General features: G+C 36.1%; 1 protein-coding gene across 2 annotated transcripts in view; it reads left to right on the forward strand.

Moving 5' to 3' along the window:
- KLHL1 (kelch like family member 1) overlaps positions 1–24658 on the forward strand; it is a 357107-nt gene that overhangs the window by 320769 nt on the left and 11680 nt on the right. For both annotated transcript variants that reach the window (XM_035003252.1, XM_035003253.1), the window contains one exon: positions 11935–12147. In XM_035003252.1, coding sequence (XP_034859143.1) covers positions 11935–12147 — 213 coding nt within the window. The remainder of the gene's footprint in view (positions 1–11934; positions 12148–24658) is intronic.

Consider the following 24658-nt stretch of genomic DNA (forward strand, 5'->3'; position numbering starts at 1 on the left):
CTATGTCCACCCATATCGAATGGCTCAGATTACTGGAGCATGGGGACATGGTCCACACACTTTTATCCTTTCACAGACTCATCTCTCTACTTCCATTCCTTTTCCATTGTGTGTGTGTGTGTTTTTCCTAATAACTTGCAGCTGTGCATTGCTCACTGTCCACTTAGTTTCTCTCCTCAGATTTTTACCTGATCTTTGGATACATCTGAAATCTCTCCAAAGTGACACAACTTCAGCCTAACACAACTCTGGTTCTCTATGTGCATTAAATTCCATGTGGCAAGATCAATACTAAAAGGATTCAGTTTATTACACTTGAGAACAATAATGCCAGGAAGTATTAAAAACGCATTAACATTTTCTTTTACCTAAATAAAAGGTAAATGAGACCATTTATATTATTTTCCATCATCTGAAGCCTAGTTTAATCTGTACCATTCCATAAACCTTTTTTTTAACTTCACCCATTTAAAATTAATCTTTCCTTCTTTTGTGTCCCCAAGACACATGATTAATGCTTTTCTCTGCCATTTGTCAAAATCTTATTTCAGGGGAACTTAGGTGCTTTTTCTTTGACAGATTTCATAGATGAATCACCCTTTCTCGAGAACTGGAAACCAGTACTTGATTCACTTAAAAAAAAATAAAATAAACACACATACACACACCCAAACTATAAACATGTATTGGCCATGGTGATATAGCAAAGAAAATAAAGCAAACCTGCCCTCAGAGAGCTTACATTATATTAGAGGAAAATTGGAAACATCAAAGAAAGGAAATGCAGACTTGTAATAGGTGTAGAGTGGGAGCTTGCAAGGAAACATGGGATGGAGGGATGAAGGTAGTAGAGACCATTTCTGCCAGGAGTTAGGTTACTGAATCCGACCAAGTTTTGGAATGTGGTTAATTGACCTAAATTAATGTGCATATTTACAAGTAGAAGTTTCTTTAGAAAAAACTGGCATGTTCTAATAAATAAAGATAGGTGTTTGCTATCAGATTTCCACATACAACCTTGCTTACCAGCCATGTTACAATGTCAGCAACTCTCAGACACATTTGCCATGTTTCATAGCGAGTAGGAACAAGAACAATTATACAACCTGTTGTAAGCTTACTGAAATTCTTTTTTTTTTTTTTAGATTTTATTTATGTATTTGAGAGAGAGATGAGCAAGTTAGAGAGAGAGAGAGAGAGAGAGAGAGAGAGAGAGAACACAAGCAGGGGGAGAAGCAGACTCCCCACTGAGCAGGGAGCCAGATGCAGGGCTCCATCCCAGGATCCTGGGATCATGACCCCAGCCAAAGGCAGGCGCTTAACAGACTCAGCCACCCAGCACCCCTTAAGCTTATTGAAATTCTGCTTACCATACTGTCAGATACCCTAACAAGAACCTCTCAAAAAAAAGTTCACTGAAGGGTAGATGCTGGAGTATTCTGACAGCGGTATTCTCTTGGGATCAGATTAAAGAGATTTCCATAAGTTGAGAAACAAAAAATCAAACCGAGTTCTGGATCCAGAGAGTTGCTTCAAAGGTTTTATCCAGTGAGGGTTGTGGAATTCTTATATTTTTATTATGCAAGGGAAGGGATGTCTGAACATACTTTCTGAGTAACAATCTACTGTGAGTGAAGATTATATTTCTATCACAGACTTCGTCAGCAAAACCTTTCAAATATGGAGACGATAGTGTTGGACGCACTTTCTGTAGCCATGAAACCAGTAACCAAAGGGTTAATGGAACTCCTCTCAGCTGTGTACTACTAAGAGTAGCAGCAGTGTTTACCCAGACTTTTTCTTTTGCCTTTAAATTTCCCTAACATCCTTCGGAGGAGTAGATTTGAGGCCTGCCTTCCTGTCTCCTTGTTTGGCTGCCTCTAGAATAGAAACCTCGCTTTGCTGCATATGCCATGTTTTGGTGACTGTCTTTGCTGCATATCAGGCAGAAGAACTTGGGTTCAGTTACAAATTTGGTGAGCCAGGCAGGAGCTCTTTGCTGTGGTTTGTAGGTTCCCAACCACTAACAGGAGTCTGGTCATAAGTCTCAGCAGCAGCCTAGACTCTGTCCTAAGGACCATGGGGTGGGAGGGGGGCTCCCCGTCCCTACTGTGGCAAGGATATGCTTTTGGGTTTCAGTTTGGACAGACATCTCTTGGTGAGTATTTCCTGTGCAACCACAGGTGAGTTTACTTCTTCCTCCGGTTTTAGTTTGGCTTAGATTCTTCCATCCATTTGGTTGCCTCCACATACGGGGTTTTGGTTCTCTTGACCTTCTTTTCTTGCTTAGGAAAAGGCTGTCTAGGAAGCCATTTGGTTCAGCAGGTGAAGTTCTGACTTTTAGGGAGGAACCAGTGCTCACAGAGGTACTTTGGGCTTCGTTTGGTTTGTTTATTGCTGCAGCTTATGGTAAAAAACAGCCTTGTTCTCGGGGCGCCTGGGCGGCTCAGTCGTTAAGCATCTGCCTTCGGCTCGGGTCATGATCCCAGGATCCTGGGATCGAGCCCCGCATCGGGCTCCCTGCCCAGCGGGGAGCCTGCTTCTCCCTCTCCCACTCCCCCTGCTTGTGTTCCCTCTCTCGCTGTGTCTCTCTCTGTCAAATAAATAAAAAAATCTTAAAAAAAAAAAAAAAAAACAGCCTTGTTCTCACTGGAGAATGAGGAATGACAGCTTGATCCTCGCATGCAACCCTTTGGGTTGTTTTCTCCAAAATTGGCCAATCTTTTTTTTTTTTTTCCTTTGCAACACTGCTTGGTCACAATATTTATTAAATTCCAGGGGAAAATGACCAACTAATGGATCCATAAATTGTAATACCAGCTTGCAATTAGATTTGTGTGGGGAAAGGGAGATATTTGGAAAGTGGGTCTTTAACAAGTTGTTTGCATCTGTTTTTATAGTATACTTGTATGTGTCTCCATGTATGTTGTAAATGTGAGAGATTTTCTCTACTTCGGATGGGCTTGCTAAAATTATTTTGTAAAAGAGTTCTAGTTAGTCAATTTAAAGGTAAGCACTTACAAAAATTGGGCATTCTAAAACTCAAAGATTGAAACTGTTGTTTTGCAAGCTCACATGATCTGGAAAGATATTCAGTATTAAAGCTAACTTAATTTAAGGTTGTCCTAATTAAAATGGACATGTCTTTAGAATTATCAGCATTACATATGAAATTTTTATTCTGCCTCTGCTTACTGAAAGTCAAGTAAGTTCATGTTATCTCCATTGCAAAATTTATCAGAAAAGAAAAAAAAAAAACTTGGACTTTGTCTAATGCCTCATGAAGTTGTATGGGTAATCTAAGAATAAAGAGATGTAAATAATTTTAATAAATGTAATCGACTACTGGAAATAATAAGGGAAACAACCATGTAGGCAAGGGAAATGAGACTGGTTACTTAAAGATAAGGACAAAATCTGAATGTAAAAAGGAGAGCTGTAGAAGGTTTGTGAGAAGGGAATCTTTGGAAAGGAATTTTGTATGTGGTCCAGATTGACTAAGATTATGGAAATTAGTATGTAAAGTAGTTTATCAGGGAAGAGAAGGAAGTGTAAGAAAGCAAGATTGGGCAGAAGTTGAGCAGTGATACAATATCAACAGAAGCTTTAACTAATTCTCCAAGGAGCTCCAAAAGTTGGATTACCCTTCAGAACTATTCTAAGTTCAGGCAAAAGGGCTGAACTTTTATAACAGTCCTAGGATGCAACCACCTGGGCAGAGGGCATGCCCTTGGCAAAGCAGCTGTCTTCAGTCCAGGCGATCCCTGATGGCCTCTGAGAGCTGAGGACTGTTGGCAGCATTCCTACAGCTGAGAGTCCTTCATTCCTTATAGAGATTCTGGTCAGGACATCACAGCATCTAGTGCAAAAACTCAGATCCATGCAGTGCCCTGGATGTCCTTGTCTCAATAAGTATATACCAACATGGGAGATGACAGGGAGGAATAAAGGGGGGATGGCATACTTTTTTTAAAAAAATTCTCTTATTCAAATAAAGGAGTTTTAATATCAGAGGTACACCAGTATAAAATCGGAATTTGGCTTTTCTGTTAAAATAAGTTTTCTTAGATTATTGGTCTAAACTATAAACAAAGGTTTTTCTTTAATCTGCCTAGAAAAAAATAAGTTTTTATGTTTTTGTCTTTATTAAGTCTTTGATTACTTAAAGTTGAATCTTCTCAATATTAAAAGAGCTAAGTTTTTTCTTTTAACAACTATGTAACCCTCTGCATTTGTCTTTGGAATCTCTTATTGCCACCTTGGCTAAAGAGATAATCATTAAATTTTGTGATGATCTGTAATCTTATTTAAGCATGTGCTTTAAAACCACCTGGTAGTTCACAAACTTCCCAAAATTCAACTTCTAAATGAAGTATTTTGGACTAATTAGGCTTATTTCTTTGGAATGTCAAATTACATGGGAAGCATTGTCAGATAAGTGATGATAATCCTTCTTAAGTTTTATTATATGGTTGAATGTTATAACTGTTCCAGAAATTATACAGAATCCCTATGGTTTTGATACATTCTGGTATAACTATCATCACTTGCAATTTTAATTATTAAAGTGCTGTATGTCACAGAATTTCCTTGTCAGTTCCACTTAATGACAAATATAGGTCTCTGTTACCTTTAAGATCACAAAACTAAACCAAGAATTTCTAGAACTAATGGGAAAGCTACATTCTGAGAGACTTGTTTAGGACATTGCTGGTTCTCTAGTGTTTGCTCTTCCAGACTTAAGGCTATCTATGACATATAGAAATTTGGAAAATATTTCTTTGTAAACAAATACGAAAACTTTAAGTTTTTCTCCCTAAGATCCTTCCAGAATTCAAAAATTCTCAGTGCGCATTCTTATATTTTTCATGACAGTGTACTTATTTGCATAAGTTTAATAAGAACCTGGTCTCCTTGTGACAGGACATAATTGGAAATACTGGTTATTTTACCAAGGCTTGACTGGACAGTTGTATTTGAGGGAGATTTTCATAGACTCAAATATGACCAGATAGTTTTAAGGAGCTAAGGTAGACTTTATGGAGTCAGTGAAGCCCCTTGGAAAAATTGTCCTGGCTCTTTGTTTACAGGACTCCTAGCAGCCTTACTAAGGGAGTAAAGAAGGTTACTTCCTGGTATATACAGGAACCTCAGAATATTTTGGGGACTTATAGAAGAGAGGAATTCACCCAAATCTATAGGTATTACAGGCAAAGCCTGATGGCAAGTATTTGGCTTGGCTTCTTAGCCTTGAGAGACTGTTATAAGTTCAGAAATAAAAAAGAAAAAGAAAAAAGAAAAAACAACCTATATGGCCAATCACTATTGTTATTGTGCTTATGTAAATAATGAAGCCACGTTTGTTAAAATTGGACTTATTTTACAAACAAATTAGTTTTAATTTGGCTATCTTTGGAAATGAGGGTGATTTTAGAGAGAAATTATGTTTCGGTAACATGCCTTTGTGGCTATTAGATTCTAGCTCTGATTAGCTGTCTTTGTTTGTTGTTTGCCTGAAAAACTGGACTGGACCCTGAATTCTTCTGGTTTTCTCCAATATCTGACAAGACTCTCCAAACTAATGTTTCTAATTTTTTCTCCTTCTCTTGACTTGAAATCACCAAGAACTAAAACTGCTCTTTTTTTTCCCTGAAGCCCTGGAAACTGAAGCTAACAACTTGAGGTAAACTTCAGAGAAAAATTGCCACATGGTCCGTGTTTAGATGATCTTCATGCCTATTGCTGTCTAGCCGCTCAGAAAGATCACCAGAGACCCACAGATAACTGAATAAGTTTATTCCAGCCATCCCAATTAGATGGATTTACCATTGGAAAATCCAGACACTGAGATGTTTATGGATGAAACAGTTTTATGGATCAAAGACAATGAAGATCTGAACGCAGCTATTGTCTACTGTTGAGGGCACCAGAAATTATACTGTTCAACTGCCCAAGGGAATAGCTGGGCAGATCAAGTTGCCAAGTTGGCAGTCCATACAAAAACTCCAAAACTCTCTGTAATGATTTTCAGTACCAGACATAGATGTAACTAAAAACAACCCCAGTATTCCTCAGAGGACATCAGAAGAACTAAGGAATGGGGTTTGGACACCAAGCTGGCATTAAAACCGGCTGGAAATATAATGAATCCTTATCCCAGGACATCTTCTGGAAGAAATGATTAACCATATTCACCAAAGCATCCATTATGCATGAGATGCTATTCTTCAGTGGATCCAGAAGTATATTGTGGGTCCCAGTCCTCAGAGAAGTCTTCAAAAATGTGACACTGCAGTAAAAACAATCCTAAGACTGGGTTCTCACCAGCTCTAAAAGAGTATACAACTTAGAGGCACCAAACCTGGAGAAGGCTGCAGGTAGATTTTATCATGATGCCATAAACAGCAGGTGGTTTTTAGTATTTGCTAATATTTGTAGACCCCTGGTCTGAAGCCTTTCCATGACCTTCAGAAAAGGCCCCCAAAGTTGTCAAAACAGTTTTAAGCAAAATCATTCCTAGGACTGGATTGATGCTAACAATTCAGAGCAACAATGGAGCAGCATTGGTGGCAAAAATCACACAAGCAGTGCCCAATGCCTTGGGCATTCAATGGAAATTACACATTTTCTGGAGACTCCACCCAACTGGAAAAAAAAATGAACCTCTGGCAAAGATATGCCAAGAAACCGACTGAACTTGGGAAACACTTCTTGGGTAAGAGTAGCCCCTAGAAGTAGGCTTGGATTAAGCCCCTATGAAATGTTATATGGAAGGCTCTTTCTACACTCGTTCATGACTTAGGAGTCCCTGATGGGGCTTACATTAGGAAATTGGATACTATCAAGTGCATTCAACACAGCAAGATGATGTACCCATAGATGTGCCCTTATATCTCCCAAATCCTAGAGACTTGGGGTTATTAAAGACCTGAAGGAGCGAGCACCCAGAATACCAGCTCCAACCTTGTTGGACAGGACCTACTGAGGTACTATTGACTGCCCATTCTTCAGTGAAACTACAGGGAATTAAGCCACGGATTCATCACACTCAAATGAGAAGAATTCACAGGTTCCCTATACCCAATCAGCAAGGAGAACATTGAAAAGAACCCTGCTTGGACTAGCAAGCCTCTGATGGACCTGAAACTACTATTTAGGAGAACTGGTCTGAAGAAATCAATAAGTACAACAAGCTACTTGGTTACAACAAATCTCCCCTAAGGCCCTAGATAAAATATAGTGCTAACAAAAGTACAAAAACTTTGGTGATACAGAATGTTAAGTTTCAACCTTGAACTAAATGTCCCATTCCTCTAACCCCAATCTTCCTTCCATTTCAGCAGGAAGTATATAATGTGGCCATCATCCCAATTCCCTCAAGAATGAGGAATGATCAAAAGACAGTGGGGATTAAAACTAGTAAACAAAAAGTTAATGGTACAACTCTCAGCTGCCGTTTTTAACCAGATCTTTTTCATTGGCCTTTAAATTTCCCTTACTCTACTTCTTCAGAAGGGCGGACTTGAGGTTTGCCTTCTTGTCTTCTCATTTGGTTGCCTATAGAATAAACCCTTCCCTTGCTGCATACTCCATGTTTCAGTGATGGTCTTTGCTACTCCATCGGGTAGATGGGCTTGAGTTTGGTTACAGCCATCCCAAAGTATGCACTGTTGATAAAGTACGACAAATATTAAATAACTTTATCTAGAATACAGATTATAAACAATGTTAATTTTCTAGGAAAAAAGACAAAATGGGATCAGAAAAGACTTTCTAGTAGAGATACACTTGAATTGGTTGAGAGATGAATGAGAGGTACCTAGCCTATGTAGGAAAAAGGTATCTAGGGTAGAATGCACAATGGCACACAGGGTTAGAAAATATCTAGTTCTGTGTCAGAAACTTCTAATTGTCTCCTAATACTTATTCACTCCTTTGTCTATGAAATATAAATACCCACTGTTAACTAAGCATATGGCCATCTAAAATAAAAACAACGTATTGTAGTACCTTATCAATTACTTATTGACATTGACTAAGTTTGGCCAATGGTATATCTGAAGTGAGATATGCAACTTTTTAAAAGATGAATTATCTAATATTATTGGAGTATAGTTGATATACAATGTTACATTAGTTTCCAGCATAGAAGGTAATTATTTAATTTCTCTACATGTTTTCTTATGCTCACCGCAAGTATAGCTGTCACCTTACAACGCTATTACAGTATCATTGACTATATTTCCTATGCTGTATCTTTTATTCTCATGACTTGTTCCATAACTGGAAGCCTGTGTGTCCCATTCCCCTTCACCAATTTTGCCCCCACCCCCTTTCCTTCTGGCAACCCTTAGTTTGTTCTCTGTATTTTAGGTTTGATTCTGCCTTTTGTTTATTAATTTGTGGAATCTAAAAAAAAAAAAAGATTCTTAAAGGGAGGGGGTGTACTCCTTCCACTTTTCCTTTGTCCTACTGTTTGAACTATGGTTGTGTAGCTAGGGTTACCTTGGGCCTTCAGGACAAGGGTGTTTGCAGAGAATTCTGCAATGGGATTTTAGCATTTATGTACAATTCCCAAGCAAGAAGTACTGCCAACTTTTCATACTGCCTGCAAGGATATTTGTAAATCAAACAGCAAGGAAGATAGAGATGGTGTCTTTCTTTGGGGGCACAGAACAGATTTGTTCTTTGACCAGAATAATAAAGATAACGTCTCCCTTCAGAGCAAAACTTGGGTGGTTTTGTTGGCAGTTTTCTTTAAAGAACTAGCATTTCCTCAACTTAATGTTCCTCAGATGTGAGAAAGGCCAAGGTCCACTGCATGTGCAATATTTACTTGAGTCTCTATCCCCCTATTGGGCCTTGGGGTGGAGGGTGGACAACAAGAACCAATGTGAACTTCAAGCTCATGGTGCTTAGTTTGCTGTGAACTGTAGCAATTGTTCTCTGACCTAGGAGTCTTATGTCTTTTTCCAGCATCTACAAAACTATGATGCACTAATTTCTTAGATTTCAAGTAGTAAAAAAAATTTAGATTCCTCACAATTCTTGACAAAATGTCATACTCTACAGATGATATGCTTTAAAGTGGAAAACAGCCTGGGTCTCATGCCAGCCCCTTTAAACACATTTGAACCCATATCCTAACTAGTATAGGATTTGTTTCCTTAAACAGCTATATTTTATTTTCTAGAATATGAAACATGTGACACTCATTTAGATGGACACCTGACAAGTAGGTCTCAAAACACCGAGACCGGGTCACTAAACTTTAGGCAAAATTTATCTGTGTGCTGAATAAACACACAAGTTAGGGAAAGTAGTAGGGAAGACTCCAATTCTTGCCCTTCTCAGCAAAATTCAGAAGAGCTTGCTTAAATCAGGGATCTTTCTGATCTCGTATGATTGATTCACAGCACACTGAACTATGAACCTGATGATTCCTAAGAATGTTATTTCTCTGTCTTTTCCTCATTGTCTCAGAGTGAAAGCCCAGCTCTGCAGCATGGCATCAAGGCCTACATTCTCAGCCTCCTTTTGTCATCTACCAGCTGCATCTCTCCTTTCCCCTCTTCCACAAACCCCCTTCCATCAGTGTGACATACCTGCCACTCTTTATTTATCACCTGCTGTGACCTTTTTGCCCCTTGGCTTTATGCATAATGTTTTCCCTGTATGTAAAGCTTTTCTCCTCTTTCTTCATCTTACAAATTTCCATTCCTCTTTCAACTCCAAGTTAAAATGTCAGTTTCCTTTCTTGCCGTGAAACTGTCAGCTGCCACCTCCTATCTTGTCAGTGCATTTACGTTTAGCATCAGATTCTTCTCTGCTCTTCAGAGTCTCAACGTCTAATTTGTCACTGTAGCGAAGCAAAGCAGGGAATCAACCTAAGTTATGATCAAATAGTTTATGAAGGGAGATCTGAGAAGATAATTGTCCATGAGGTTATATGCATACATTCTAGCATTTATTCTAACTGCTCGAGAGTACATTGTTTCTATCCCTTGGTTATTTTTAGAACTTTAACAATAATTATAGTAATCGTTATTTATTTTTCCATTTTAATTCTTAGTCACTTAGCAAATTTATGTTTTAAAATAAGTGGGTTAGAGAGAATGTTAGCTGATAGCATATATTTGTAAAGTACGTAATTTTCAAAATCTTTCAAGTATTAAAATACATCTAGTAGTTTTAACAGTGGATTCAGAAAGCAGTCCAAAAGGACACTACTAACTTTTACACAAACTAAAATTTTCTCTTTTATTTTTCAAAGCTCGCTTTTGAGGAAAAATTCAGCGAATTTACTCTTGTCAAATAATTTTGCGTTAATATTAGTCAATATATTAAAATTACAGCAATTTCATTGTTCCTCTGTAGACTATATAGTACTATATAGGGATATGTACCAAATGGAAGAACCCACTGATAACACAGCCTAGACTTTCATAAGTAATTCATAAAATAATAGCTACCATACATCAAACATTTATGTTACAAAAGGGATTGTCAAATATTATGCCATTTTTATCAAGGCATTATATAAATTTCTTTTTTTGTAGAATCCCTGTTACTGGATTTTATTAATGGAGGGTTCACACAGAAGAAAGAGATGAAATGAGTAGTGGTTTGTAATATACATAATTATATTAAAGAAGGCATTGATGTTGTAACTTGTGAACTTTGCAGGAATATTTAATTTCCAAATAAAAGGCTATACTAATAGGCTCAATATTTAACTTCTAAAATGTAAGCAATATGCTTAATTATCATTAGTTTCTATATCCATCTAGCTATATATTTGTATGTTAGCATTTTAAATAATTTCAGAAAAAGAAAGTATGTGATAGATACTCTATTAGCAATGCTGGGTTCAGATAAATCAACACTGTACTTTATCAGCGTAATATGTATAAATAAAAGAGAAGCTTGAAGTCAAAAATTCCCTTTAAATGATAGGAAAAAAGAGATGATACTTTTCTTACATATAAATTATGTACCAGGGACTGTGCAAGATGCCTTGTGCAAAGATACTTACTCAATAAGTAAAATTTCTGCAAAAAATATTTACATTTTAATAATACCTCATGATTATAGCATGCTTCTTTTAAGTTAGATCCTCACAGAAATAAACGAGGCTCAGATTTCATGAAGTGTTTAGGATGATAAAAACTTCTTGGTTTCATTTCTGGGTGCTTCTGCAAGCTAAACTGTCCAATACTTGTCCTTTACAATGTTCCTCTCGGTTAATTTCAACCTACTGAAGACTGAGATCTGGCAGACAACTGTGAGTTAACCAGGCAAAGAGGCATTACAACCATAAAGAGCACACTCGGGGGCGCCTGGGTGGCTCAGATGGTTAAGCGTCTGCCTACGGCTCAGGTCGTGATCCCGGGGTCCTGGGATCGAGTCCAGCATCAGGCTCCCTGCTCCTTGGGAGCCTGCTTCTCTCTCTGCCTCTCTCTCTGTCTGTCTCTCATGAATAAATAAATAAATAAATAAATCTTTAAAAAAAAAAAAAAAGAGCACACTCGGGCGGTCAGAAACATTTTATCATGCCAGGTGTTAAAAGAAACATAAACAGCTTAAAAAAAAAAATGTCTCTAGGATGAAGTCAGTTTAAACATCATATTTTAGAGTTACTACATTATATTAGAGCATGCATTTGCAAATCTAAGACCTGCATGATTTTATATACTAAATAATAAGGTCTTCCTATGCATTTACTTCAACTTAATACTATACTTTTCAGTTTCTACTTACCAATATATTAATCATAATGTCTACCGGTAAAGCAAAAATCCACAACATCTAATCTTATTAAAACACATGTGAGACTCATATGGTGATAGAAAATTTATTTTTAAAGGACTTCTTTTCTACGTTCTGTCATTCAGACTGTGGTATTAAATCCTGTTTTTCTGATTGTGTTTTTAGATTATATTCAGTCGGAGGTCGTGATGGAAGTTCCTGTTTGAGTTCAATGGAATATTATGATCCTCATACAAATAAGTGGAACGTGTGTGCGCCAATGTGTAAGCGGAGAGGGGGTGTTGGAGTGGCCACGTGTGATGGTTTTCTCTATGCAGTGGGAGGTCATGATGCTCCTGCTTCAAATCACTGTTCCCGGTTACTAGATTACGTAGAAAGGTAAGATCCAAGGTCACAGTTGTAACGAGAGAAATAATGTACATTATACTGATGCCTAATTCAAGTGATTATAAAAACTGCATAATTTAGGAAGGGTAAATTCTGCTTTTTAAATCTCTGTCTCTTTATCCACCCCCCCATATACACATGCACAACACTTTCATTCTTTTTTTTTTTTTTTTTAATTTTAATTTCAACATAGTTAACAGGCAGTGTTATATTAGTTTCAGGTATACGATATAGTGATTCAACAACTCCATATATTACTCAGTGCTCATCAAGAAAAGTGTACTCTTGGGGCACCATTGTGGCTCAGTCTGTTAAGCGTTTGCCTTCAGCTCTGGTCATGATCCCGGGGTCCTGGGATCGAGCCCCACAGCGGGCTCCCTGCTCAGCGGGGAGCCTGCTTCTCTCTCTCCCACTCCCTGTGCCACTGCTGCTCCCTCTGTTTGTGCTCTCTTGCCCCCCGCCAAATAAATAATAAATAAAAATCTTTACAAAAAAGTATAGTCTTTTTTCTTCTTTTAGATAAGGGGAGGGGAGAGGGACAGAGGGACAGAGAGAATCTAAGCAGGCTCCACTCCCAGCATGGAGCCTGACACAGGGCTGGATCTTACAACCGTGAGATGATAACTTGAGCCAAAATCAAGAGTGGGCCACTTAACTAACTGAGCCACCCAGGTGCCCCAGGATAAGTATACTCTTAGTCCTCTTCTCTTATTTCACCCGTTTCCCTTGATAACTATCTATTTGTTCTCTATAGTTGAGTTTTTTTTTTTTTTTTTTTTTTTTCATTTGCCTCTTTTTCCCCCTCTGTTTCTTAAATTCCACATATGAATGAAGTCATATGGTACTGTTCTCTGGCTTATTTCGCTTAGCATTATATTCTCTAGCTCCATCCATGTTGCTGCAAATGGCAAAATTTCATCCTTTTTATGGCTGAATAATATTCCATTGTGTATATATATACACCATATCGTCTTTATTCATTTGTCTATCAATGGACACTTGGGCTGCTTGCATAATTTGGCTATTGTAAATAATGCTACAATAAACATAGGGATGCTTACATCCTTCCGAATTAGTGTTTTTGTATTATTTGGGTAAATACCCACTAGTGTGATTACTGGATCATATGGTAGTTCTGTTTTTTTCCACATCTTCGCCAACACTTATTGTTTCTTGTGTTTGGTTTTAGCCATTCTGACAGGTGTGAAGATGATATCCCATTGTGGCTTTGATTTACATTTCCCCGAGGATGAGTAATGTTGAAAATCCTTTCATGTCTGTTGTCCATCTGTAGGTTGTCTTTGGAGAAATGTCTGTTCATGTCGTCTGCCCATTTTTTAATTGGATTTTGTGTGTGTGTGCATTGAGTATTTTAAGGTCTTTATATATTTTGGATACTAACCCTTTATCAGATATGTAATTTGCAAACATTTTCTCCCATTCAGTAGGTCTTTTAGTTTTGATGTTTCCTTTGCTGTGCAGAAGCTTTTTATTTTGATGTAGTCCCAATAGTTTATCTTTGCTTTTGTTTCCCTTGCCCTAGGAGACATAACTAGAAAAATGTCGCTAAAATCAATGTCAGAGAAATCACTGCCCATGTTCTCTTCTAGGATTTTTATGGTTCTAGGTCTCACATTTAGATCCTTAATCCATTTTGAGTTTATTTTTGTGTCTGGTGTAAGAAAGTGGTCCAGTTTCATTCTTTTGCATGTAGCTGTCTGGTTTTGTCAACACCGTTTGTGGAAGACACTGTCCTTTTCCCAATGCATATTCTTGCTTCTTTTGTCAAAGATTAACTGACCGTATAATCGTGGGTTTATTTCTGGCCTTACTTTCATTCTTTCTTATATTTTTTCCTTCCTTTCTCCCTCCTCCCCTCTTTCCTATTTCCTTCCCTCTTTCCTTCCTTTTTTCCTTTCTTTCTTCTACTAATATTTAAAGCCCTATAATTTTTTTCACAAGAATTTGAAGTGATATTTTAAGAGATCCTTTAAAAAAGCTTTAAGTAATCTATTTATGAATGTTTGTTAATTTTCTTTTTAAAAATTGGATATTTTATTGTTCTATTCATTCTATCTTGTTCTACTACCCCCTTCAAACTCTCAAAGGCGAATTATGGACTTTGTTTTGTGTCATACCTTTCTTAATGGAAGACAGACTTATTAGAAGTCTATTTTCTATAATCCTGGTCCTCTTTTAATTCTTCCTAAAAATGGCCAAGTGCACAAAGGTCTGGAGTAGAAAGCCACCTTGGCTTCAGGTTTGGTCCAACAACCCAAACACTTCCTGGCATGGTTATAGCTAAATTCTCTTTAAGGGCTGTACCTCACTTAGAACTATTATATTGTGTGCAGTAAGGATCAGAGTTAGTGAGCCTGAAGATGATACTTCTTATTACTTAAGGATATATGCTGATATATGGGGAAGTAGGACTAGGGAATACCGAGGTCAGCTGTTTTATCAACTGGGATAGGATAAGTAATTCTACTGTAATGAATAACTTCAAAATTCTCTGTGACTTAATACCATAATTTTTTTCTTACTAACATTACATGTCCATAACAGATCCATGATATCATTGCATATAAGGTATGCATATAAGAATGGCGTATAAGCTACAATATAAACACTGCTGGTGTCAAATGGGAAATGTATACACTGTTCACTGATTCCTAAAGATTCTGCATGCCAGTAATATAATTCTCTTTTCTTCATACTTTGATAAACCAGTCATATGGCCACAGAAAATTTCATGAGTGTGGGAGAATTTCCACATGGGATAAGAACAAGAGATATTTGGTGGATTGCAGTGATGACCATAAAAATTTTCCTCTTAACATTAAGAAACCACATCCATTATATTCATGCTTGCAAGTGGCATAGTCAGTGACAGAAAGGTGCTCTATCTTTTATATTGTTCTAAGGATAGGAGATGATTTTTACTGAAAATAAGGCCATTGGCAAAACATAGCTTTTAGTAAACAGACTCTGTTCTCTGCTCAAACTTAAACCACTTCTTGAATAAAACATGTTTAATGTTATTGCTACTGTGTGAAATGAACTGTAGATATATGGGTATCTATGCACAGAGGAAAGCATTACGCTCAATACAGTTTCACTTCAACATTCTCTTGTCCAGTGAAATTAGGAATTACAGGTGTTATAGTGTGGACAGTGGTCAGAGTCCAAATAAATAGATGTATGCTTTTATATATACAAACATGAAATCATTTATTTAAAAAATACTGCTTATAGACCAACAGCTCATTCACATTTTCCTCTGCTAAATTCTTGGGAAAAATAGCAAGAGAGATTAACATGATGTGCCTCCTATATATACTTTCCTATATATCTTATATAAACATTACTAATGAAATATTTCATTTATTCTCCTCTAACATTACTGTATAATGTATTACAGTGTTGTTGGTGAACAGAGGCATAAATTATTCAGTCTAAAATTAGACTTAAATAAGTGTAGCTATTTTAAGTTATAGGAGTACAGTGGGTATGAGCAGCTTAAGTAATGCAGAAGCACACAGCATTATCATGATTCTTATCCCAGCTCATATTATGTGTCAGATTAATAGCATTTTTGAGGTTTCTATAACATATATTCTATATTGACAATTTCACATGTAAATCGTCAATAAATCAAAGTACATAATAGCACTCTGTAGAATTATTTTACACATATAACATAAAGACTGTTTTTTAGTATATAACCATAGGAAAACAAACCATTGGGAATAATAAGAAGTAGTGTACAATGCTATGTATTACAGATGGATAGAACAAATTTTGTATGACAATGATTTCTTACGGAAACATAAAGGTATTATATAATAGTGCTGTTAAAGTACAGTTATGTAAGACATCACAAGTTGTAAAGGATCAGGCTGTCTTGAACACAAAGAATACTGGCCCCTCAAATCAGAGCAGGAGCAATGGCAAGGACTAAGCAAGAATAGGAAGTTTAGAATAGTTGTTGGAATAGTGAATAGTAGATTTGCAGCCAAGCCTCACTCTAATAAGAGCATCTTAGTGGACAAAATCAGTGTCCAGAAGGTGCAATCCATTAGACAAAGCACATCTATCTATTTTACTTATTCTACAAATATTGTTTTGCATATATTTTTCACTGTGCTAACTCGAGCTTAAAACTTATTAGAAGAAAGAGACAGATAAATAATTAGAACTTTAAGATCACAAATAAAACAGCAAACCGGGCCATGGATCAGAAAATATGCTCAAAGGCATCAGTACCACTGCTGGCTAATAATAGATCAGGACCACCTTTGCCCTCAAATTTGCATCCCAGTAAAAAAGGCCTGCAGGAGAGGGATATCAAGATAATAGGAGCCTTCTAAATATGCTTTTGTGATATCCACTCTTGTTTCCTCCAACTTACTCTCCATAGAGCAGCCAGAGAGATCTTTTCATAATGCAGATTTGACCTGAAAGCACAATGGAGTTTTCCTTTGTAACAATTATCAATATTATGATGAAAAATTATTTAAAATTTTTCAACATAGCTAGGATCCATGTGCTGGTGATGATCTAGATTAGCTTGTTCACTCTTATACTCTTCCACTTGGCACAATTCTTGGCACAAAGTAAATCCTCACCAAGCATTTAATGATATCAGGTAGAAAAACAGGCCTCAAATTTCTCACAAGGGAAGGCATCTGGAAATACACTGTACATAGGGAGTTAAATAGATTAATAGATAGAAAGAAAGATAGGGATGCATGAAAGGATAGAAGAAGGGATGGATGAATGGACTGATGGAAAGACAGATTTGATTTGATTTGATTAACATATAATGTATTATTTGTTTCAGGGGTACAGGTCTGTGATTCAACAGTCTTACACAATTCACAGCGCTCACCATAGCACATATCCTCCCTAATGTCCATCACCAAGTCACCCCATCCCTTCCACTCCCCTCCATTCCAGCAACCCTCAGTTTGTTTCCTGAGATTAAGAGTCAGTCTCTTGCGGTTTATCTCCCTCTCTGGTTCGAAAGACATAAATTTTTGTTTATTTTTCTATTTCCCTTTGAATGCCCATTTCCATCATTATAGACCGAGTAATAATGCTTTACATACATATATTTTAGGCATTTATTGGGTAGGCAAAATTTTTGATAGGGCCTAAAATATTAAACAACTTTTCAGATATTAATTGAAAATTATATCTTTATATCCAATCCAAACATTATTAACAAATAACCATTTGCAAAATTTTTTATATCTTACTTAAATATAAAACTTTTGTTCAAAGTTTACCAAAATCCACACACTGGTCATATCAGAAAAAGTTATCTAAAATAAGAATATCTAATTTTTCTGTCAAGATATGGCTCAAAATTTTTATCATCTTTAGATGTTGATAAAAATGAATAAAAGTTAAGATTTGCTGTCAGACATACAAGGATAAATACATTATTTATTTCACTAAACAATTTTTTAAAGTTACCATAAAGATTAATACATAAGAATAGAATGTTGGGTTCTTTCATTTCTCTTCTTAGTTCATCTTTTTGGTTTAGAATAACCCAAGAGTTGTAGCAGTTTTAAATAGTAAAAACAGATGATCAAGAAGAGACTTTTATTTAAATTATGGGCACTTATCCTAGGCCTTATATAGCATATTAATACCTTAACTCATGTTTTGATACATGTGAGATCCTAAATTTTCTACAAGACCGTAATTACTCGAACTGTTTAAAGTTAAAATGTTAGATAGGGGCTTTTGAACTTTTTAGTAAGACACTTCCTTCTTCCTCCTAAAATCTTACTGTTAGCAGTAAGCCCCCAAATGAGTGTAGCATGAAAAGACTAGTTTGCTGTTAATGTTATTTTTCTCTTATTGGGCACATAGAATCTTTGCTATTTTTTTGATAACAAATTATGTTCAAATTTCTTTTAGACACATATACAAAAGATGGAAATCCTGAGAGCCTCTGTGTGTAGGGGCCCTGCTTTACAAATGGATGCAACAACTATTAACTAACACCAGAGCTAAACTAAATTAGATGTGTGATTAGATATTTGCCTCAGTGGCTTATGAGGAGAGTGGCATCTTCGAAGTGGTCAGCTAGAGATGGGATAACAGAAAAATCTGCTGTCCTTGTACTACTACCTGGCAGGATGGCATCATGGTTATTCATCTGCATGCTTTGCAGGAAGAACAATAATTCTGTGGAAAGGTAGATGCACATGAATAGATGAAACATTATGTCCCGTATAGATGGAAGGATATCAACCCTGGTTGTCAAACTGCAAAATTCATTTTCATGTTGTGAGAGGCTATTTAATACACAATTTGGACTCACACGGCTGATAATAGTTTTCTGTTATATTAGTAGAGAAAGTGATTATATACTCGATTGCTCCTTAGTTCTGAACTGTTAAAAAGTATTTATTTTTAAAAGTGAGTTTTTACTAGCATTCAGATCTCCTGGGTATGCTCTATGTTCTATTGATTGACAATAATTTAAATAATTTTTGAAGCTCTGCTGAGGAAACTACATCTGAGGAATCAAAGAGCTGTGTGGCTTAGCCTTGCTTTCCCTGGTTCCATCAGCAATTTGTTTCTCCTCTCCTCAACCTTGAAGAGAGGATGCAATAAATATGATTTAAGTCAAAATAGGATTTTTCACATGCTTTCATAGAGAAATTAAATTAAATTGAAATCAAATTAACTTTTTAAAACATTTTTGTATATATACACAAGGGATATTGGAAAGTGGAGCAGAAATCTAGTTACCCCATCTTCTTTCCCAATGTTTCTGTGCTCATTATATATTTAAGAGAAGTACCAAGGAAGATTGGGAGAATATCAATAGATATGTTTAAAAAATCTATCTTAAAAGTAAAAATTAAGCACATAATGTGAGAGTCACAAACACACAAACAATATTGAGAATGATTTTTTTCCCCTACGTTGCGCTGACTTTTCCCCCTCTGTCATGTGGTTGAAATTGATAGTTGACTCAAAACCATTTCACCTGTCTTGTGACCCTAACTAATGGGACTGCTGCAACTAAATCAGAGCAGGGAACATGTCCTTACACAACGTGTGGAAGATCCAGTGAGAGGAATCTATACTGATCAGAGAATAATTTGCATGTTGAGACTGAATTTGAACTAAGAAATCTTGTCTTGGATGGTTGCAGCCTGATAGTTAAACCATTCTGAAGTTTTCTTTTCTTCTTTTTTTTTTCCCCTAAAGATTTATTTATTTGAGAGAGAGTGAGAGAGTGCATATACACACACACACAATCAGGGGAGGGACAGACAGAGGGAGAGGGAAAGAATCTCAAGCAGACTCCCCAGAGAGCTTGGAGCCTGACACTGGGCTCGATCCCAAGACCTTGAGATCAGGACCTGAGCCGAAATCAAGAGTTGGATGCTTAACCGACTAAGCCACCCAGGCGTCCCATGAAGTTTTCACTTTTTTAATTTAAAAGTAGTTTGTTGAGGACATAGAAAATCAGGAGAAAAAATCATAAAAGAAAAGCAATTTTATCAGTAACTCATTAAAATTCATTTATGTAAATTGATGTCTACATTTGATTCTTTTTCAATGTTTTTTTTTTTTTTTTTAAGATTTTATATTTGAGAGAGAGAATGAGAGAGAGAGCGTGCACACGAGAGTGGGGGGCAGGAGAGGGAGAAGCAGACTCCCAGCTGAGCAGGGAGCCCGATGCGGGACTCCATCCTGGGACTCCAGGATCATGACCTGAGCCGAAGGCAGTCACTTAACCAGCTGAGCAACCCAGGCACCCTCTATTTCAATGTTTTAAGATATATTTACTAGTAAAGGTTAAATTACAGAAAAAAAATCAGTCTATTTCTTTGTTCCTTTCTTCATCTGTACATTCAGGCTCTGTGTGTCAGGAGTAGAGCATACAACGAATGCTTAAATACACCACCTAAATATATCAATGGATGGATTAATGTACATGGTCTGATGGATTGTGGCTTCTGATCTTAAATTCTACCAGGACTTGTGGCTTTCCTTTCTTTTCTTTTTTTTCTTTTTTTTTTTTTTTTTTGCACACAGGGTTGGATCAACAATACTCAAACAGTTCTTTTAGTTTTATAAACTTTAGATATAGTTGCTACTAACCATATGTATGCCATATGGTTAATACACATTTATAAATATTTTTCAATATTTTCTTTAAATGCAGATATTTTTATATTTAAGGCAGATATACACTTCATGAAAATATTTGTTATTGTTTTGATTATTTCTAACAATTCTAAAATCTTAGTGGCTTAAAATAACTTTATAATTGTTTCCTTTATGATTGAAATCTTTCATGATTATGTGTTGACTGGGTTCAGTTTGGGCTACTTTTCTCCTCCACATGATACTGGCTGACGGTACCATCATCTGGGCCTCAACAAAGCTTTAATGTTCACAGTCCTTCTCTGGCAGAGCTAGGAATTAGGGCTGCCTCTCATCTGAGAGTTCAGTGGATGCTTCAACCAGAGAACCATAGTTCCTCTTGGGCTGGACTTTCCACCATACGGTGGCTGGGATTCCAAGACAAGGGAGTCCAAAAGAAGGGGGCTCAAGAGGGTAAATATCCAATACAATGAATCGTCAGGCCTCTGCTTGCATCACACTTGTTAAAGTCACACAGGCCAATGTTGGTCACAGCAAGGTGAGAGTGTACTACTCAAAGGTATGACACTAAGAAGTGTGGTTTATTAGGGGCCACCAAAGTAACAATGAGCACAATTGTGCTTACATTTTAAAAGTAATTTTCCATCCTGAATTCATGTATGTATATACATATATATATGCATACACATACAAACACATACACACATTTTATCCTCATCTTACAACTTTACTTGTTATTAGTTAACTATTCAATCTGTTTAGTAAATCACTTGGCAAATAATATAAAATGCTCATCTCCTTTTACCCTTTTCTTTGGGGCAGTTAATGGGGTCATGTAATCTGACTCCTTTCTCTGCCTTTAGTGGAGCCAGTCCTGCAGGTGTGCACTGTACCCACCTCCCTTTGCTAGAAGGCGCTGCCATTGTGGGACCCTTGGTAGGTGGAAACAGGAGCACCAAAAGCCACCAGGGCCTACGGATCACAATAAAGAATTAATAATTTCTAGGGACTCTATGGCTATGCCCCTGGAAGCAGATGAGCCATTCAGATCTGTGTTGGTGCAAAAACTAAGTCCATGAGTAAAGTAAGTTATTGGGAAAATGATTGATTTCCTTATATATATGTTTTATTAAACTGACTTGCTTCTATGAGAATTCCTAGAATTAAATTGTTTCAAATGGAGATAGTTTTCTCTCCATATTCTAGTTTATTATATACAACTTTCTGAAAAATATCTAAATAATTGTAGTGCTATAGTGATTACCTTTATAAGTAATAATTGTAGTAATACATGAAATATTCACCAAAACTTACTGTGTTCTGGGTCATAAAGTAAACCTCAACAATTTTCAAAAGCTTGAAATCTCATAGGGCATTTTCTCTGGCCAACATGGAATTAAACTGGAAATAAATAACAGAAAAGATAAATTTTTACATGCTCAGCTGTTTGTTTTGTGTTTTTGTTTTTAAGGTAAGCTCTATGCCCAGTGTGGGGCTTGGACTCACCACCCCAAGATCAAGAGTTGCTTGCTCTACCAAGTGAGCCAGCCAGGTGCCCCATGTTCAACTGTCTGAAATTTCGGTGATATACTTTGAAACAACATGTGACTCCAATTAGAAAATAATTTGAACTGAGTGAAATGAAAATACATATCAAATTTTGTGGGATGTACCTAAAGAAATCCCTTTCTAAAAATAATATTCCTTTTACTAAAGGTTTTTCCAGATGCTCACACTACACTTGGTATTTCCAGTCTCGTTGCAAGTCTATAGAAAAAAAGAAAAGATACAGATTCATACTGTCATTAAAAGATGTTTCCCAATTTTCCTAGACTCTTATCAAGATCTTAGTAGGAATGTACGTCCTTAAACTTTGTTTATACTGCACAATGAAAATCGTTAAAGAACCAAGCAATTTAGGCAACACTGTTTGAGTTATTGGAAAAGCTCACATTAAGAGAATACTGCATGTATCAAAAGTCGCCAAGAGACTAAGACACTCCTGTGACATGTAACATGGGGTACTAAATTTCAGCATTTCTAAAGAAATTCTTAAAGAGAAATTTATAGACTTAAGCACATGTACTTAACAAGTTAAAAGAGCTGAAAAGCTAAGATTTAAGTTTCAATTTCAAGTTATAAAAACTAGACCAAAAACCCTACCAAAATAGAAGTGAAATAATGATTGAAATGTATTAATTAAATATAAAACAAACATGAAATAGGATTAAAAAGAAGTCTAATTTGTTTCTCTAAAAATAATTGGAATAAAATTTAGAAGCTAGTTGCCAGATTGTCAAGGAAAAAGATAAAAATTACCTATATCAGAAATATAAGTGGACATCACTATCATGTGACTATAAAAAGAGAGTATTTGAATATTTATGCCATTATTTGAACTTTTAGCTAGAATGAATAAATTTATAGAAAAATAAAACCTTATACATATTATGCAAGAAAAAACAGGAGAAACAAAAGAGGTGGCTAAACTCATGAGCATAGATACAAATATCCAAAAGAAATATTAGCAAATCAAACTTAGGTATAATGAAAATGATAATATATTTCAACCACTTTGTGTTTATTCCAGAAATACAAGTTTGGTTTAGTATAGAACAACTAACCAACGTAACTCAATATAGTTATAAAATAAATAAACTTCTGAATAAATACAAAGATGATAAAATCCAACACCATAATAAAAACTCACCAAACTTGGAAGAGAAATTAATAGAAAAATAGTCAAATATTGAAATATATTGTTTTGAGATTTTCACTAGAGAAAAAAGTGACTCCTAATACCACTTTTACTCAACATTTTAAAAGAATAACTACCCAGTGATAAAGCAATAAAAGGAAAGAAAATTCATAATTAGAAAGGAATGAATAAAACTGTCAGTATTCAAGCTTACATAATAAATATCTAGTGATAATCTAACCACAGTGTAATTAGAAACTATTTGAATTAAAAAGTGAATTAATAAGGTTGCTATATAGTAAGTCAATATATGAAATTAATTATATTTTCTACATGCAAGCAATAATAACAAAATTAATGTATAAAAGTTGCCATTAAAAAGTTGAAAAAAATACCTAGCAATAAATCTCACAAAATATATGTGCTACCTCTAAATAGAAAATAAAACTTTGAGAAAAGTTTAAATAAGTCAATGAGAGAAAAACATGTTTCGTATGATCTCACTGATATGAGGAATTCTTAATCTCAGGAAATAAACTGAGGGTTGCTGGAGTGGTGGGGGGTGGGAGGGATGGGGTGGCTGGGTGATAGACATTGGGGAGGGTATGTGCTATGGTGAGCGCTGTGAATTGTGTAAGACTGTTGAATCACAGACCTGTACCTCTGAAATGAATAATACATTATATGTTAAAAAAAAAAAAAAAGAAGAAGAAGATAGCAGGAAGGGAAAAGTGAAGAGGGGCCGAAATCGGAGGGGGAGAGGAACCATGAGAGACTATGGACTCTGAGAAACAAACTGAGGGTTCTAGAGGGGAGGGGGCCAGGGGGATGGGTTAGCTTGTTGATGGGTATTAAAGAGCACACATACTGGATGGAGCACTGGGTGTTATACGCAAACAATGAATCATGGAACACTACATCAAAAACTAATGATGTAATGTATGGTGATTAACATAACATAATAAAAAAAAGGTTTTAAGTAAATGGAGGGGAATGCCATGTTCATGGAAGATAAGACTAAATATTATAAAAACATGAATTGTACTCTAAAGTGATTTATGGATTCATTGCAATCTTTATTGAATTGTAAATGCTTGTCCAGTATGGATTGTGGATGTAAAGTTGAAAAGTTGATCCTGTAATTTAAATAATAATGAAAAGGGCCCCAAATCCCAAGAAAACTTTGAAGTAGTAGATATTACAACTAATTGTAAAGTTACTTTAAGGCACTATGGCATTGGCCTAGTGCAAACAAGTAGACAAAACAGATTTGTGTTCAGAAATAGGATCACACATGGTAGAGCATTTGACTGCAGAAATAGGATCACACATATAAGGAATCTTGATTTATGGCAAAGGCAAAAAAGCATATCTCATATGGAAAAAAATTAGTTTTAGCTCATCTCTCATCTCACCAAAAAATCAATTCAAGATGGATTTTAGATGTAAATATGAAACAAAGCTTTTAGAATATAAGAGGGGGCTATCTTCACAGTTAGAGGAATATGAAAGATTACTTAAACTGGATCTGGCAAGAGTCATCCATAAAGAGAAATATTACTGTCAAAATGCCTTTCCTCAGGTATGCCTGGCTGGCTCAGTTAGCAAAGCATGTGACTCTTGATCTTGAGGTTGTGAGTTCAAGCCCCATTTTGTGTG

The sequence above is a fragment of the Mirounga leonina genome, unplaced genomic scaffold, assembly GCF_011800145.1.
Source record: "Mirounga leonina isolate KUSES-001 unplaced genomic scaffold, KU_Mleo_1.0 Mir_127, whole genome shotgun sequence".
Lineage (NCBI taxonomy): Eukaryota > Metazoa > Chordata > Mammalia > Carnivora > Phocidae > Mirounga > Mirounga leonina.